Source organism: Musa acuminata, chromosome BXJ2-8, assembly GCF_036884655.1.
Source record: "Musa acuminata AAA Group cultivar baxijiao chromosome BXJ2-8, Cavendish_Baxijiao_AAA, whole genome shotgun sequence".
NCBI lineage: Eukaryota > Viridiplantae > Streptophyta > Magnoliopsida > Zingiberales > Musaceae > Musa > Musa acuminata.
Genome location: NC_088345.1, coordinates 51,999,390 through 52,016,258, shown reverse-complemented (window position 1 = coordinate 52,016,258; position 16,869 = coordinate 51,999,390). Strand labels below are relative to the sequence as shown.

At 39.1% G+C, this 16,869-nt stretch overlaps 2 protein-coding genes and 1 long non-coding RNA gene across 3 annotated transcripts; 2 read left to right on the top strand and 1 right to left on the bottom strand.

Moving 5' to 3' along the window:
- Positions 1-2,099: 2,099 nt before the first annotated feature.
- On the top strand, positions 2,100-3,513 carry LOC135618306 (uncharacterized). Its single transcript, XM_065119184.1, has 3 exons — positions 2,100-2,431; positions 2,505-2,707; positions 3,082-3,513. Exons 1-3 carry the CDS (start codon positions 2,110-2,112, stop codon positions 3,274-3,276), a joined length of 720 nt encoding a protein of 239 aa, XP_064975256.1. The 5' UTR covers positions 2,100-2,109; the 3' UTR covers positions 3,277-3,513.
- Positions 3,514-4,242: 729 nt separating this feature from the next.
- On the top strand, positions 4,243-7,250 carry LOC135620182 (uncharacterized). Its single transcript, XR_010489643.1, has 2 exons — positions 4,243-4,801; positions 6,979-7,250. It is a non-coding gene; the product is annotated as an uncharacterized LOC135620182 (long non-coding RNA).
- Positions 7,251-11,087: 3,837 nt separating this feature from the next.
- LOC135620181 (NADH dehydrogenase [ubiquinone] iron-sulfur protein 4, mitochondrial-like) lies at positions 11,088-16,760 on the bottom strand. Its single transcript, XM_065122907.1, has 5 exons — positions 16,508-16,760; positions 15,961-16,049; positions 14,280-14,409; positions 12,809-12,838; positions 11,088-11,324 (listed from the first exon to the last, which is right to left on the bottom strand). The coding sequence occupies exons 1-5, from the start codon at positions 16,673-16,675 to the stop codon at positions 11,250-11,252; spliced, it is 492 nt and encodes a 163-aa protein (XP_064978979.1). The 5' UTR covers positions 16,676-16,760; the 3' UTR covers positions 11,088-11,249.
- Positions 16,761-16,869: the final 109 nt, after the last annotated feature.

The window sequence follows — 16,869 nt, the reverse complement described above, 5'->3', positions numbered from 1 at the left end:
TAAAATGTCTTGTTCTCTTATTTCTGGCCTCTTGCAACATAAGTATAGTTTTCAATCTTAATCTTCCACTATAAATTGCAATAGCAAGGTCTTGGAGCAAGACACCACTTGGTGGTAAATAGTTCATTGTGGAGCATACTATTGAGATGTAAGATGGAGTCAAGCAAAAAGAAAAGGTGAGACCTTTTATTTGAATTTTCATAATTCTTCTACCTTTCTTTTGTCTGCATCTTTCATGTTGATTTTTCCAGCTTTTTTTACATCATGTAACTCCATTCCATGCCCACTTTGCCTTTTACTTGAAAGAGAAGAGAAAGATATGATGCACATAGGATGACTGCAAGCTAGCAATAAAAAAAAGCAATTGAAAGACTCTATGAACACCTCCAGAGTGTCAGAGTGGGCATGGAATGAACTCGGAATAGTTCCCAATCAAAGCTACAGAAGCTTTGCTACAGTGTTAAATCATGTTGATTTCTTGTATCTAAGTAGCTCTCTTAATCAGCTCAGATTTGCATTCATAAAATACATGTTTGATTCTGACCAACGTTATCTTGATCCCCCAGTCTTCATTTTTCCTCAGTTTCATTCAGAAGTACTCCCATAAAAACCATAGATGTGTTAAGGAGAGTACTGTTTTGCATGTTGAATGTTGCTCAAAGATTGTATTGCTTTTACTTTTTCTTGCTTGTCATGACTGTTCTTTCCTGCATGAATATGGTCTATGAATTCCTAACATCATCTCAGATGCCAAAGCATCAAGTACATAGCTTGCTTTCTTAAATTTTGTTGTCCCATTCCAAAGCTTCACATGGATCTTGAGGAAGTTTTCTTAGGGTGCAATCCATTCCTAAGATTATAAAACCAAAAGCTAGAGCTATAAATGACTTGCTACTTTAATGTATTAGATGTGCCATCATGATCAGTGTTGATTCTCCTAGTAAACATTTGACAATGCAGTCGCTTCTGTTCAGTGAAACCAATCAGTCAACCACCTTGATGAAGGAGAAGAATGGTTAAAATACTCTTTATGTTTGCTTGTCTTTCTAGTAGATCAAGTTCACCAAGTAGGATGGTGAGATGTACAATATTCAATTTTGAAGCTATGTATTTTGTTCCTCATGTGACCTATCAAACCCTACTGCATTAGAGGATGTATTCCATTTGTTTGTATGATTCATGTGTGGAAACACTTCTCTTATTCATGTCACATCATCATGCACTTGCCTTTTTTCTTTTTCTTTTTTTTCATGATGGTCCCTAATCCAAACAAAAAACAATTAGAATCTAGATATTGGGCTATGTCTAATATATATTTTTATTTATTACGAATGTGATTGAATCTTAAAATAATGATAGGATTTGAAGAACAAAATTTTCCCTTTCATCATGGGAGGGTATAGGTATAGACTTGTTGATAAATGTTTGGAGCTTCACATTCCAAGAACATTAAAATAGTGGGAATCTACCACTATTCTAATCCAATAATAATTATGAGAATAAGATGTTATATTGTTTTAATGTTAAAGAGAACAAAAATGGAGCATTAGATTGCCTAAGTAGATCAGTTTGACTACACCTTTTCCTATCTTCTTTCTTTTTCTTGTTGATGTGTGTGTTCTTCATTCCAATTCTCTGGAAATAAAATTCCTGTTGAGTTTCCCTTCCAAGTTTCCTTCTCAAAAGATGAGTTTGATAGAGTAGTACACAACCCCAAAGGATCATTAGGTGAGAACAGTCCAATGTCCTAACAAGTTTGGCACCCTCTTTACTCTTTCTACCACTCTTTGGCCTTCTCCTACTTGTCTTCATCTTCCTTAGCTTTGTTGGTGATCTTAATACCTCAACCACAATGTGGTTTCAATATCGTATGTAGTTAGAAGAATGTTTTCTTGGTCGACCTTCAATATCGAGTTGATCTCAAAAGTAAACCAGATCTTTACCGTACGATAGAGACATGAGAAAATCTCGGTCGTCCATAGGCACCCGTGAAGACCTCCTTGCCGTCCGACAAAAGCCTCATACGTGAACTCTTTCCACGTAAAGCTATAAATGCTGCCATGTATCTCGAACTGCCACTGATTCCATAAGGTTGCACGAGGACGAGAGATGGGAAATTGCCAGGCGGCGGAGGCCGCGACGGTGGTCATCCACCACCCCGGAGGCAAAGTGGAGAGGGCGTACTGGTCGCTCAGCGCCAGTCAGGTCATGGCCGCCAACCCCGGCCACTACGTCGCCGTGATCGTAGACGGTTACCCCTCCCGGCTTCCTCCTCCGGCGCTTCAATCGTCCACCTCCTCCTTCCGTGCTTATCGTAGCTGCAGCGGCAGTAGCAGCGCCGGCGGAGCGGCGCCCGTGAAGCACCTCAAGCTGCTCCGACCCGACGACGCCCTCCACATCGGCCACGTCTATCGGCTCATCAGCTTCGAAGGTCGTTCTCTCTACTCTGTACTCCTTCCTTTTCCCTGTTCGCTTCAGAGGTTTGAGGCGTGTGATCGCTGCAGAGGTAGTGAGAGAGTTCGCGTGGAAGAGGCACGTTAAGCTGAGCCGTCTGCTCGTCAAAGAGGAGGACAAAACCAGGAGGCCCCGAAGAGGACATAGCCGCCGCGGCAGAGGGGGCGCCACAACCATCGCCGGAGCCCGGAGACGTCAGTCACGTAACGATGGTGGAAGTGGAGCGGCCGAGCCAGATGCATCTCCGGCGACGGTATGTTTTACTTCCCCAGTAATTTCTTCCACGAAAACCAGTACTATGTCTGCATATACTACGAATTGCCGTGGTAGCTCGCAAGGCTTCTGCTTGGATTATTCCCTTAGGCTTTCATGGCGACAGCGAATGACTCGCGGCGTCCATCCATCTCCCCCACACTCAGAATCTCTCAGCGAAAGGGTAAAACAGAGATAAAACAAGGGGCAAAAGACTACGAAAAGAGAAAAAGAACATGAACAGCGTATGGCACTGTTTTCCGAGTCTTATCTGACACAGTGACTCGTGTTTGCCTCGTCGAGAGTGATGAGTTGAAGATAGCGTCATAGTTCTCATGCCTTTTGCTACTTTCTGATTACCCGAGTTTATTTCAGGAACAGAAAGAGGAGGTGGAGGCGGCAATGGATGCGGAGCTGGAGGAGGTGGTGCGGGGGATGATGACCATGGGGAATTCAACACGGTCAAGGGCCAGCTTCGGTGGCGTTGGTGGTGGTGGCGGTGGTGGAGCACCAGCGCGGCATGGGCAGTGGAGGCCAGCGTTGCAGAGCATCGCAGAGGTCGGGAGTTGAGCTTCTCACTGCATGCCCTCCACTTTCTCTGGCTGATCTCTCTCCGTGGGCTCATATGGAAACATACTGCATCATCAACAGCAACAAGTGTCGTGTTTGAATCTGTCATCTCTTTAGTGGTCGCTTCTGTTCTTCATATCGGTGGTCATCTGTTGTGTACCAAACGTGGTTGTGCATGGCATCTCCAACTGTCTAATAATTGCTTTGGAGCAACAAAGTGCGTGGTTGTGCTCTTGTCGAACCAATTTGGGCTTTGTTGCTTGAACCCATGTGACCAACCAAATCGATTCAAGTGCGGCTCGTTCCCGAGCCCGTCGAACCGACTCGCCAACACCGGTTTTTTTGTCATCGATTATTCCTATTTCTTTCTTTTTAATCCCAATAGGACAGCGTGGCTGCGGCTCGATGGGCTCGGGAACGAACCGCGGTCGAACCGACTCGCCGACGCCGGTTTTTTTTTTCGTTGGTATTCTTATTTCCTTCTTTTTAAGCCCGATCGGAAAGCGTGATTGCTGATGTGAGCCAACACCGCTTCTCGTCGGCTAAGTCGGTTCTTAAATCACGTCGCGGAGCAGAGTGCCTCCTTCCATTATTCCCACCGTCGTAACGACCGTATAATTCGGTTGCGATCGAAATGATTGGTTGCCGTGCCCACGTTTGGCTTCGACTTGATCGCGACCTACCTATTGGTCGGCGTCGACGCCGACTCCGATCTTTCCCTCCTCTTCTCCTCCCATCGTCCTTCTCCTTCTCCCTCCTCTTCGCCCAGCGCGATTGATCTTCCTTCTTCCGGACCTCCCGGTGGTGACCACCACCGGCCCCATCAAGGCGCCTGCGATCGCGTACAGATCCATGATCCCCTTCGTCTCCGCCGCCCCGCCAAGTACGAGGACGTCCTCAAGGCCAAGGATTCGACGCCCTGCTCGACATCCAGACCCATCCCGATCTGCTTCCGCAGGCACTCCACCATACCCTAACTTGTCTTCTTGATTCTTGATTCTTCTGTTTCCGTCTGTTCCTCGGGACTGGCGCGTCGATGAGGGTGAGAATGTGCCCATGAGGTGCTCTTCTTGGTCCAATCGATGTGCCTATTTGGGTGACGCACGGATGCATACCGTCGAGATCTGCTTGTCATCTTGATTCGTTATTATTCTGTTGCCGTCTCATGTTTCTTGTTTCTCATCTTGATTCGTTATTATTCTGTTGCACGGATGGAGGAACGTGTCGATGGGGGTGGCAATGTGCCCCTGTGGACGGTGGCTGAAGCTCTCCCCAAGACTTCTTGGGTAAAATCTTGTGGGTACTGAATCTTGGACCCTTAGCTTGTATTCTTGATTCCTGATTCTTTCGTCGCCGTCCCTTCTTGTTTCTTGGGTGGAACATGTCAATTGGTGTGGGACTGTGCCTCTCCGACTCGTGGCAGAAGCCACCCGTGACTTCTTCGGTCGATGTATGGGAACTGGATCTTGGACCCATAGATGCATTCCACATAGATCTGCTTCCACACGCATCGCAACAAGCCCTAGTCAGTCTTCTAATTTCTTTTATGATCATCTGTTTACTCTTCTCTTGTTTGAACCTAGTGATGTTTGATATGCATACCGGCTAAAAGTAAGTCTAGTCTGAGCAGATAAGCTAGTATAGAAGTAAGTTTAGGTTTGAATGTGTAAGCTATTACAGAAGCACACAGGTGTTCATCATTGGTTCATAACAGTTCGTGATATTCTTGTGGAGTCACTATTGGTCTTTGAGGAGCTAAACTGTTTAGAGGACATAAATAATTAACTTCACTTTAATTGTAAAAGGAGAATGGTTTGAAGATATTTAATTTTCAATGTTTTTTATCAACATTTTGTGCTAATAATTCTTTATCAATGTTTTTTTATCTAAGGATGGCTTAGGTGTTATTTTAAGCATTTCCAAGTACTTCACCTAATTATTATTTGGACTCTGAACCTCTTTTTTTGAATCATCAATATTTCAGTGTGCTTTTTTGTTACTATTGCTTGGATATTTGTTTGATCTTTTATTGTCTTTCCATTAGTTTATACTTATTTTAATGTTGGGTTAGTGGTGCTCACACTGTGTCAACTTCCAATTCTATACTTCTTTATTTCTTTTCCTAGTTTCTCTTACAACAACAATCTGTCCAACAGTTGATATATATGGCAGAACAACAGTACTTGCTCTGTTTCTGAACTTCATATAAGATGTGTACCATAAATACTTTTCTTATTGTTATATTGCTGATCATTGTTGGTCAGCATACATTTCACTAGATTGCTATAAAATTCTTAAAACAACTTGATATCCTAATTTTGCAATCCATTAGCCATTATTCTCTATCCTTCTAACAACTTTAGTTATTTACATTTTTTGATCTGGGTGATTGTACACCCTATGAACTTATATGATCAACTTTAGTCCTTAGCTTAGTGAATTTATTGTAAACCCATAAAGGACTACTTGATTAAATTCTGTCTGTATATTCCTGATGTCATGAAACTAATACCATAGTGGACCCTTCAGATATCTAATTTGAGCTTCATCTTTTTTCCTTGTTTGAGCCCTACCCTATCATACACACAGGACACAACCTTTGATATTCCCTGCATGCTTCGTAGCTTGTATGTTTCATTTAGTGTGTTTACAAGTTGTTTTAGTAGGTTGAATTTTTGTTTACAAAATTTTGTACCTGTAGATGTCTCGTTCTTTGACCTCTAGGTTTCTCTATGCTTCATTGCTGTATTCTATTATGACTTAAATGACCAATGCTGCTTATGTCATTTTTATACAAGTATTTTCTTATATTATGCAGCTCATTTTAGTAAGGATATTATTGTTACACATATTGCTCTTGTACAGAGTGTGTAATAAATATAGGGAAATTGTGCTTCAGGTACTACCTATAAGTAGAGCTGATTAACGAGGAGAAGGTAAAAGGTGCCATCTAAGCTTATCTGAATATAACATGAGTTAGAAAATGATGACCATATTTTGACGATAAAACATTAATGAATTTACTAACTGATTATGAAGGCATTTTTCATCTTAGTTGCTACATTATATCACCTAGGCATTTTCATGTTAGAACTAGACAAAAGCAGAATATTCCTCTTGAAATGATCTTTAGTGAATCTTATTTTCAAAACAAGTAAGTTTGTTCAGCAATGGAACTCGAATTACACGCACACACACAAGAAGGGATTGTAATGCCTGCCAATAGATGTATGCAGTGCTATTCTTTGGGTATTTGTGTGCTTATGGGAAGAGAAAACCAGTTGGTAAATAGAAAATGCGTTTACAAAACTGTGTGCATTTAGTTTAACTTAAGGTTGAGGTTCCTTTTTTTTTTTTTTCATGTGTAGCAAACAATTTTGTAAATAATTTACATCTTCATCATCTATTGATTTAGTTTGAATCAATTTTGTAAACAATGGTTGAGGTTCTTTTCCCAGTTAATTTGAATTAATTTGAGTGCTTCACAATTTTTATCCGGTGACCGTGCTTCCTTGAAGAAATAAGAGTTGATTTGCGTTCCTTTTGATGAACTTTAATATAGAATCAAAAAATGTAAAAGATAAAATGTGCTAAAGATGACAATGTGCTAAAGATGACGATAGGCTCGAAATTTTAGCATTTTTTTCTTTGAAGAAAGAAATGAAAGGTAAATTAAAATTTTATTTTGATGAACTTTTACAGGTTTCTGTGGCACCTCTTGGAAGAAGACTTCGTCGCTGGTTTTTTAAGATCAACTTGCCATATCACCGTGCTTTTTACTTGATGAGGACGCAGACAGACTGCTCGCCATTAAACGATATTTGTAACAGCGCGATAATTTCACCCGACCATCGCGAGCTTTTGACACACCCAAGGAATTATGTGTTGTAAAAAGCTGTTTAGTTGTTTCTTTATTTCCTTCCTGAACATCAGATTTAGGTGAATTTTCGGAAAAAGCTTTTTTTTCTTTTTAATTTTGCCCTTCAAAATTGATTTTTTTCGTCCATAAATTATTAGAAAATCTTATAAGGAATTTGAATAATTTTTTATTGATCTATTGACGAGGAACACAAAAAAAAAGAAAGATTGAGACTGCGTTGCTGTTCCAGTTTATTCAAATTGGTTCTGGTTTTTTAAATAGGGAACTTCCAACTTTTTATTCAAAATATATAAAACAATATTTTATTGAATGTATAAATTATGTAAATAATTATTTTTTTGTGTAAATAAATTTTAGTATAAACTTATTTGATTTTGACAATTTAAGTATTTTAAAGTTTTTTTATTTTAAAAATATTAAATTCAAGTTTTAATATAAATATTTTAAAAATATAAACTTACGAAGTTCAAGTTTGCATGAAAAACAGTAAATTGAAAGTTTGTAGGATTGATTTTTTATCGCATAAAAAGTGTACACACTTCATAGCAAACGTATGCTGCAGCAGCCAACTCCGACCGTTCACTTGCAATCCCTGTTAGTACTTTATAAGACGAGAAGGAAAAGTGAGAGATCAGTTTCTCAATGATAACAAAGAAAGGTCAGTCATGTTAGTACTTTATAAGACGAGAAGGAAAAGTAAGAGAACAAACATGTCATTTGCGACCGACTGTGTCACACTCCCCTGGCCCTGCATCTCATATTCTGGAAGCTTTTGTGTCGCCACAACTCTCGATTTTTGACAAAATACGCACAGAAATAAAACATGGATGAACCAAAGATAAGAAATAAGACATAGCATAGAGGGACGACCCTTACAAAAACCCGAGATAGCAAATATTATCGAACATGTCATGCGATAAAATGTAACTCCATGAACCAAAAAAACAAAAACTAAGAATTAATCCATTCAGAAAAAAAAAAAAAAGAACATCGGCATATACTTGCAGTTCAAAACTTATCCAAAACACTTCCAAGCTAAGATAATATGGTCTTATGAACAGCATAGGGCAACTGTGACACCTCATGTGCAATAAATAGTTAAAAGAGTTCCTTTAGGAATGAATTTGCACTTTAATTAAAAAGTTCCTTAGAAGAAAGTAAAAGAATCATTCGTGACTCATGTATAGTTGCAATACAGTCTTTTTTGTTTGGTTGAAACGCACATAAGTTAGGATTAAATCTATTACCAATTTAAATCGTTAATCTATCATCCCATCTGCTGAGTTGCAACTAGGTTGCCAACTATATGATTTCTGAAGGAGGAAGCAAAACCAAAGTATACTAGCATTCAGTCGACCCCTACTTTCCCTAAGTATACTAGCAAAACCAAAGGCTAACAACTATCTTTTTTTTTTTTTTTAATTGTCTGAAAAAAAATAATTAAAGAAAACATGATGGCTCCTCATATTGGGCTTTATAAGCCACATCTCCTGTTATCTATGATGCCCATAAATGAAATAATGGTGTCAAAAGAACAAGGAGCATGAGTCCAATGATAATAATAATAATAATAATAATAATAATAATAATAATAATAATAATAATAATAATAATAAAACACAGAGTCAACCTTAAAAAAAGCCCAGGTTTACTAAAACTTTAAACAAAAAAAAAAAGAAATCCTTCAGAGCAAGCATACAAAAAATTACGTTAGTAACAAAAGCCATCAAACAAATTATTAATATCATGGAAGCCAAAGAAAGAAGAATTTTGCTAAAAACTTATGGATCAAAACAACTGTTCCTCCCGCTTTCTATCAAGAGTTTATCAAATTTGATCCCGAGGCCATGATGGAGGAAAATATCCTGCATTTGAAGCATTATGATGTTATGATGTACCACCGTCAAGAATTCCTTCTCTTCTGCTTCCCAAGAAACATCCTCTCTCTCTTTTTTGTCACAAAATTTCTATTACATCTTTTGGGACAAAACTACTCTGTTATGTTATGTCACATGCCGCCACATGAACAGAATCCAAAGAAAGAACCTGCGTTTGAATGTCTAGGTTGATTGATCGGTGGAACTCGAACCCAACAAAGGTGCTCACGATAGAAAACACATAGGGTTTCCCTGTCACCAGATTTTAGAGGCTTCCATTTTGTCAAAACTGATAGTTCAAAGCCCAAACAGCTTTAAATTAATTAACACAACGTAAGACTAGGATTACATGATTCATTATTTTCCAAAACCCTTCTTCCACAAGCTCCCAACCCAATTGCGTCTGGAACACAAACGATCACGCCGTTGGATCTTGCAATTAACTACACGATCGGGTCACAAACTCCATTGCACTCGGTTTTGATTAAAGGAAGAAATGGGTACTAGGGTCATGAACCACCCAACTTTTCAAACGCTTTTTACCTCATATGTTTACCTTCCCAAGAAAAGTCAAATTTATTTATTAACAATTAATTGATTTTTAACCACCAAATTTCATGACCAAGAAAAAAAAATAAATTAATCTTTCACTGCCAAATCTGATCACGAAAACGAAACTATTCTTTCACCGCCAAATTTGATCATAGAAAAGAGTAAATTAATCTTGCACCGCCAAATTAGATCGTCATAGAAAACAGTCGGCTCCACGGCACAGAAAAGACGATAGATCAAACCGACGAAAGGAAATCCAAAAGAATAAGCCAAGAAGAGGAAGAAGAAGAAGAAGAACGACCAGGTACCTGAAGAATGCTGTCCAACTCAGAATCATCCACGATCTCCCCCGATGTTACCACCACGAACGTGCTCCCACTGTGCCCTCCGTATGTACCGCCACGCCTGTCGTAACCACTCGACGAACCGCTGATTCTCGCCGGCGAGTCCATTTCTGGAATGCCGATCGGAAGCCAAGCGACGCGTCGCCGTCCCTCCGCGCGGTAAACCCTCGACCGAGCGTTAAAGATCGCTCAGAGACGGCCGGAATCCCAAGTGTTCTCTTCGGATCTAAGGGCATCCCAACCTCCGGCGGCAATCCAGGGCCTCAAGCACGACGCCACCATCGGGAAGGAAGCGGTGGCGTCAAGAAAACGTAGCGAGAGAATTCGGAAGGGTAGAACGCGGCGAGAGGGGACGATGAGGAGAGAGCAAGATTTGGCGGGCGTAACTAATTTATTCGTCGCTCGAGACCACCCCGCCCCCTTCGACACCGACTCATTGCACGCATCTTCACGACGCCCATCAGGATAGTATTCAAATCTCAAAGCAACCCTACGCAGTCAATAAAAGAAAGACACGACATAAACCACCCATCTGGCTCGCGAATGCCAGTGGCCCCCAACTTGCGTCCAATCACGAGTCACCATAGAGGAGACACGTCACCGTAGAGTTGTCAAAACAAGAATATGGAAGCCCCCATGTTATATATCTCCGAGTAAGTGTGTGCATTCCACTAATAGCACGATGTCGTCACCTAAGCAATGCCCAAAATGGAAGTCAGTTCGAAGGGAAAAATCACCCACCCTTCATATATATATATATATATATATGCAGTATACGGCTATCTTATCTGATCATCATCCCTAATGACTATTATGGTGGGTCATAAATAAGTAACAAAGAGAGAAATTAACCTTATAGATGATTTGTACTTCACAGTTGAATTTTACCTACTTGATAAATGGACAGTGGAGCATAATACTATGTTGGCAATTTTGATCAGAGCAGTATGGTTGTTGAGTGAACAATATATATCAACCTTTACCTTCTACAATAACTTAAAATGCTTCTGTGAAGTCCGTGAAAGCTATCGATATGACAACCTCCCAGGCATCTGCCACCAACCTACTACTGCAAAGCACCAAAAGAAAACCTCAGCGTCTGATTCGTCCTTCGCTTGCACAATGCATAATGTCAAGAAGTGCATAATGTCAAAGAAGTTACACGTAAACGAGAGTTTAGTTCTATTTTATTTGCAGAGAAACAATGTTAGATTTGTGCCTTCAGACTAGCACGCTTTAGTTTTGAACATATACGAGAAATTGCAAACCGGAGGAGTATGATGAAAGAGATGGGATGTTGACTTTTTCTTGCTCCTCACATCAATCAAATGATCTGCCACCTTCCTCGGTTTTGGGGGGACCCTTCCACTTGAAATTGTCTGAATAGGATTTGACCTGCACAACGAGAAAACATCAGCAAAAGATGATGGCATCACAAACTTATACAACACAAGGAGTGCTTCATTTAAATTTTGACCTGTTATTTTCCTCAATAACAGAATGCTGTGGGTGCAATATCTGGTCATAATGTATTATACACAATTTTTAAATAATAAGTTCATTCCATGTGTTTCAATCTTTGCTGCTGCATTTTGCCAAAACAACACAAATCTAATGCCTCCCTAGTTGAGTATTGAGTGTGATCAAATTTGTGACAACAGTTTTACATCAAAATTTTTACATTGACATGTATAATAAATTTTTTTTTTCACAAAAGGTGAGTGGTGAAGGCAGAATTCGAACCCAAAACTTTGCAATAAATTGTCAAAGTTTTTACTAACTAAACTAGTTGACACCTTGAAAATATATCGGATAACGCTTCGAACCCTCAACCTTTGGTAAGCGAATTTACTACATCACCAAACCAATGTTTAGTGTATGCATTGATAATATGTTACAACAACAGTACAAGCAAACTGCTGCCTGCACATGCAATTCATGCATCTAACTACTACCAACTAAATAGTCTTCAAATGGCCCCTTATTCAAACTCTTTAGAGGACTCAAAGTTCACAATATTTGACTCTGTAAAACAGCAAGTCTGGACCTCAAACAACTTGGACTACATGTAACCGGAGATTTGTTCAGCATCGCTTTGCCTAAAGGGCCTGAAAAGGTTGTTTTCTATGAGACTCATCCAGAAAAGCATTCTACTTTCCCATTAACATCAAGGAAATAACTTCCATTTATTACAACTAAAAGTATAAAATGCCATTATTAGCATGTAAAGGCAACTACTGGCTTTCTTGATGAGGCACACTTTTCCTTTTGCCTTGTACCAAATTCTCTGAGTTAAAATATAAACTACGTTTGTAAATTATAACATCTAACAAAATGTATATCTCAAATATATCAACATGCCATCCAACTCAAATCACATGACAACTTTTCTTTATGCTTCACACGTACATGAAGCAAGTGAAAACACTAATTATGCATGACACCTTTCCATCTATAGATGATTCGAGCCCAGAATTTATTTGAATTGTCATATGCATGACTTCTCATGAACTGCACGCCAAGCATGTCATGTGGGGTGGTTCCCCTGGTGCACTGCCTTGAAGGACAAGCTGATGTTGATTATTAAAAATTAGATTCTCAATCCAAAAACACCAACATGGTACAAGTGATGCAAGGCATGTGCCATGTGGCTTGGCTTTATCTTGCAAGATTAGGAAAAGAGAAAATTGGCAAGATCCAAAACAAGCAAAAGTATTGGTATGAAAAATGCACGTTGAGTAGATAGTGAACAAAATGAATAGAGCAACTCACAATTATCTCAACAGAAGGAGAAAACATTAGAAATAACAATCTATAAAATCTTTAGCAGCATTAATTTGTTTGACCAATATTGTATGCTTGAAGAAAGAATAACAAACCTGCAGAAGAGGAGTATGACGCTTCTTTACCTGCACAAAAGATTGAGGAAACATCACATGTTTATATAGTCAAAAAATCCTACTAAATTCATTATAACCACAAACAAGAAGAGAATTAAAATCCAAAAAAACTTGAAAGAGGTTTCCACTTGTAAATGGTTGTCCAAAATCCTATCACAATACTCTACTATTTCAAAGAATTATTAATGCAACTACTGAGCCGTACATTTGTAGGAGACGTGCAAAGTTTTTTTAATCAAGACAATGCAGCCTCAGTATTGCATCTGTTACCCATCTCCTACTCCCATTAATCTATCACACATTTTGATGTTTATCAATTTCTTGTTACTTAACAACTAAATGTGTGATTAAGATTAAGTTTAAACTTAGAATTAAATAAATACTTTACCTCTGACCAAACTCTACTGCCATGTTTTGAGTATCTGAAATCAATTACATATTTCTGATTTAGTATTTAATAACATATTTTCAATATTTAATACTCTCCAATATATAGTATGTAACTAGCCTAAAATAACTGTTGTGTGTCAGTTAATTGTGTCATTTCACTATATAACTCTAATATCATTTTGCTCCAATCCATGTTTAAATTTCACATAAAATAAAGTGGGCAACCCTCAAATAACAGAGTCCCTTCTTTGATCTTCTACCATTCTTCCCTTAAAAAGCTTTATAAACGTAAATCCTGTTCCTATTAAGAGATTATTTTGAACGCCATATCTATGAACAAATATTTTTTTCCTTATTTCTCCTTTTTTTTCTTTCCTTTCTTTCATCTTCCTGACTATCCTTCCCATTTGATCTCTGCCCACCACCATCCTTGTAACACCCTTCCACCTTGGACCTACAGTTTGATGCTGCTGGCCAAAGGTGCTGGCAATCTCCACCTAGTCATTTGGTCAATGGTCACCTATAGCATAGCCTACATGCCGCTGGACCATCATCTCAGCAATTTTCTCGACACTTCTGGAAACACTAGCTCCAACTCTTCCACATCAACAACATTCTCCATGGGTCTAACACCACCAGCATTGTCATGTTCATGCCAATGTGTTCGACTCGATGTTCTCTTAGACCACAACCCCCTCTATGGCACCACTAATGCACTCTCTCCATCACCCACCCCTCCTTGCCACTGGCTTTGTTGCCCTAGCTTGTACACATACTTAACCTCAGCACTGATTGCTAAGGGCAGAATTAGACATAGAGAACTGCTTCATCATATGGAAAACCTACTTGACTTCACCAATGAGGAACAGGATGCACTAGCGCATTTGCAATGGAAATGATGAGAGGAATTTCCACCCATCAACAAAAGCAATTGGTTGGTAAATCCCCATCTAACACTGTTTGAAAGTATTCTCCTTAGTTGAATAACAATCTGGAGTATAATATTGCTACAGGATTTTCAATTCTAATTAATCAAAGACCAAGACTGAGCAGCCCATACCACAAAATCCCATCCGTACTTCTCTGCGAATGCTTTTGCAGCTTCTTCACTGTCAAAAGTTAGACCTGCATCGCCTACATTTGCATAGGGATCCCCAGTAGATGTCCAGCCCATCAATGGATTCTCCCACCTAGAAGGCATAAGATGTCAGGATAAACAAGCAATCACTCAATTCCCAGTTATCCCTGCTTTAATCTACTATGTCACATATGAAGTTTGAACAGCAACCAATCAACAAAAGGGCATGTGATAAGTCATCAAGAAGAAATTCAGTAACAAATAGCTTTAGTATGTAGAATAAATTTACAAATTACAGATCTTAACAATTAAAGTTAGGTTAAAAGCTTCCACATATGTCATTCTGAAGATTAAAAAAAAATGAATTTGCTGGTTGCATTGAGAGACCATAAACAATATTATTTTAGCTTAAGTTCTGACAGTTAAAATATTTATACTCTACAGAGTTACAAATATTACCAGCATTCTGAAACAAAAATTTTCTACGAGTTATTCAACCAATGTTGTCAATGCTATATATATGCGTTCTCCAACTTTACAAGACAACTCATCTGTTAATAATATCCTCAATCAGACTCGAAATATTGAATCCTAGTAACAAATACGGATCAGACCAGTAAATACTAAAACCAATGGGTAAATTAATAAAATAACTTTAAATTTTGTAGTGTTACTAAATACTAGTAACAAAAACTTATCAGACCAGTAAATTGGTAAACTAATTAAACAATATTGAAAATCATATACTAACAATATTTGACAGAAATCTGTTCTACATAAGCATACCACTACCCAGTTGAACCAGTATTGAGGGAGTGGTGCAGCATATGTTTCATTTCCTATGTGTGCACATGCATAGTGCTGGCAAGGTTCAGAAGTAAAGATTCCAAATTCGGTTTGAATTCATATCAAGGTTGAGAAGGAGATATATAGCAAACCCTATAATGTTCACAGCACTTGTGTTTGATTGTTCATTATAAATCAAAACTGTGCAAGGCTTGTAAGATTGCCAATTTTACACCAACTTGTTAGAGTAGCGAACAGATAAGATATTGTTTAGTTTCTAAAAAACAAAAGTCAAAATAATAGGATTAATAAAATGGAAAAAGAATCAATCATATGGAATTTAGACTGTTATCGGAATAAGTATTATTTTATACATCACAAGAATAGAGTACACCTTAAACCTAGTTTATGAAGAATAACTTTCGGAAATAAGGTAATGGATCTAGGTGCATTCCATATGTCTTATGTACTTGACAAACAGAGCATAAAAGCAAAAACGGTGCATGTACAAGTGCCACCTGCTGTCTTAGCCTCTTAGGTATGATTCACCAGCAAAAGCACAATAAAATATGACATCACAGCTGGTGTTTCATATCTTCATTCAACATTTTACAAGCTAAAACAAAACCACTGGCCCTTAAAGCAGAAATGTAGAAATGAGACTATCGAAACAAACACTAATTATATTACACATTTTTCATGTCAATTTGTAAGTTAAGAAGGAGTCATTTTCATGACGACTATATGAAACCAGCATTTTATGTAACAGAAAACTCAGATGCTCTGCTAGACAAAGCAGTCGAGCGATGACCATCCTCATCCCATCTTTTTATAATAACGGAAGTACTCAAATGAATGAAGAACCGGAGAATCATACTTCTGGGTCGACACAAAGTTGATCTTCCACTTTCCAACTTTTCCAGAACCTTGCTGGGTTGCAGTCCGAGCTGGTGAATATATTATGACCTGTATATCAGTGCATAAATAAGTCCAGACAAAGAAACACAAACCAATAGATGAAGCACGAAGGAAAAAAAAAATCTAAGCAGCCAACCAATGATGTCAAAACAGCAGGTTACATTCGGGAACTGTTCGAAACAACTTAGATGGCTATTGTTTTATAGTCCTTAAAGATCCAATTCGACATTCTCCTTCAGAAAACACTTGGGACTAATATCCTACGACTGCATTGTTTTCCCACAACGACAACATCAAGAATATCGGGCCCAGAATCAATTAAAATGCCCTATCCAACAAACTTCAAAGCAAAGTAAGGAAAACCCTAATTGCCAAAGGCCGAAAATTGACCATCATGTTGCTTAAAGTAGATTTACCTACGAATTCCTAGAATACCAGCCGATGAATGAAGATCTGAGGAATAAAGCAATTAAAAGAAGGAGAAAGAATCGAGTGAGAGGGGGTACCCGGCGCCGGAGGTGTTCATGAGGGACGCCAGAAACGGTTCCGATCTCGCCGGGCCTGAGCTCGACGAGGGAGTCCGAGGCGAGCGATCTCGTCTGCGAGAGGGAGACGAAGCGGGCATGAGCGAGGCGAGCGAGGGAGGTGCCTTGACGCCGGAGAGGAGCAGCCATCTCTGCCTCGACGGCGGAGAGAGAGGGGAAATGGGATCGTTCGGTTACTAGCGGAACGACCTCGATCGGGGATGCTGCCGCGGCGATCTGTGCTTTACGTTTGCAATTCGGGCCGTACTTCCACCATGTTATTTTGGGCCCATTAATTTGGGCCGAATGTCGGATGAGAAATTAGGGTTCGGTTTCTATGCGGA

What these genes read in the sequence shown, in the direction of transcription:
- LOC135618306 (XM_065119184.1), top strand. Translation starts at nt 2,110, where the DNA reads ATGGGAAATTGCCAGGCGGCGGAGGCCGCGACGGTGGTCATCCACCAC. An exon ending in TCGGCTCATCAGCTTCGAAG is followed by an intron (nt 2,432 to 2,504) that starts GTCGTTCTCTCT and finishes TGATCGCTGCAG; the next exon opens with AGGTAGTGAGAGAGTTCGCG. An exon ending in CAGATGCATCTCCGGCGACG is followed by an intron (nt 2,708 to 3,081) that starts GTATGTTTTACT and finishes AGTTTATTTCAG; the next exon opens with GAACAGAAAGAGGAGGTGGA.
- LOC135620181 (XM_065122907.1), bottom strand. Translation starts at nt 16,675, where the DNA reads ATGGCTGCTCCTCTCCGGCGTCAAGGCACCTCCCTCGCTCGCCTCGCT. An exon ending in AACTTTGTGTCGACCCAGAA is followed by an intron (nt 14,410 to 15,960) that starts GTATGATTCTCC and finishes TATGCCTTCTAG; the next exon opens with GTGGGAGAATCCATTGATGG. An exon ending in GTCATACTCCTCTTCTGCAG is followed by an intron (nt 11,325 to 12,808) that starts GTTTGTTATTCT and finishes CTCGTTGTGCAG; the next exon opens with GTCAAATCCTATTCAGACAA.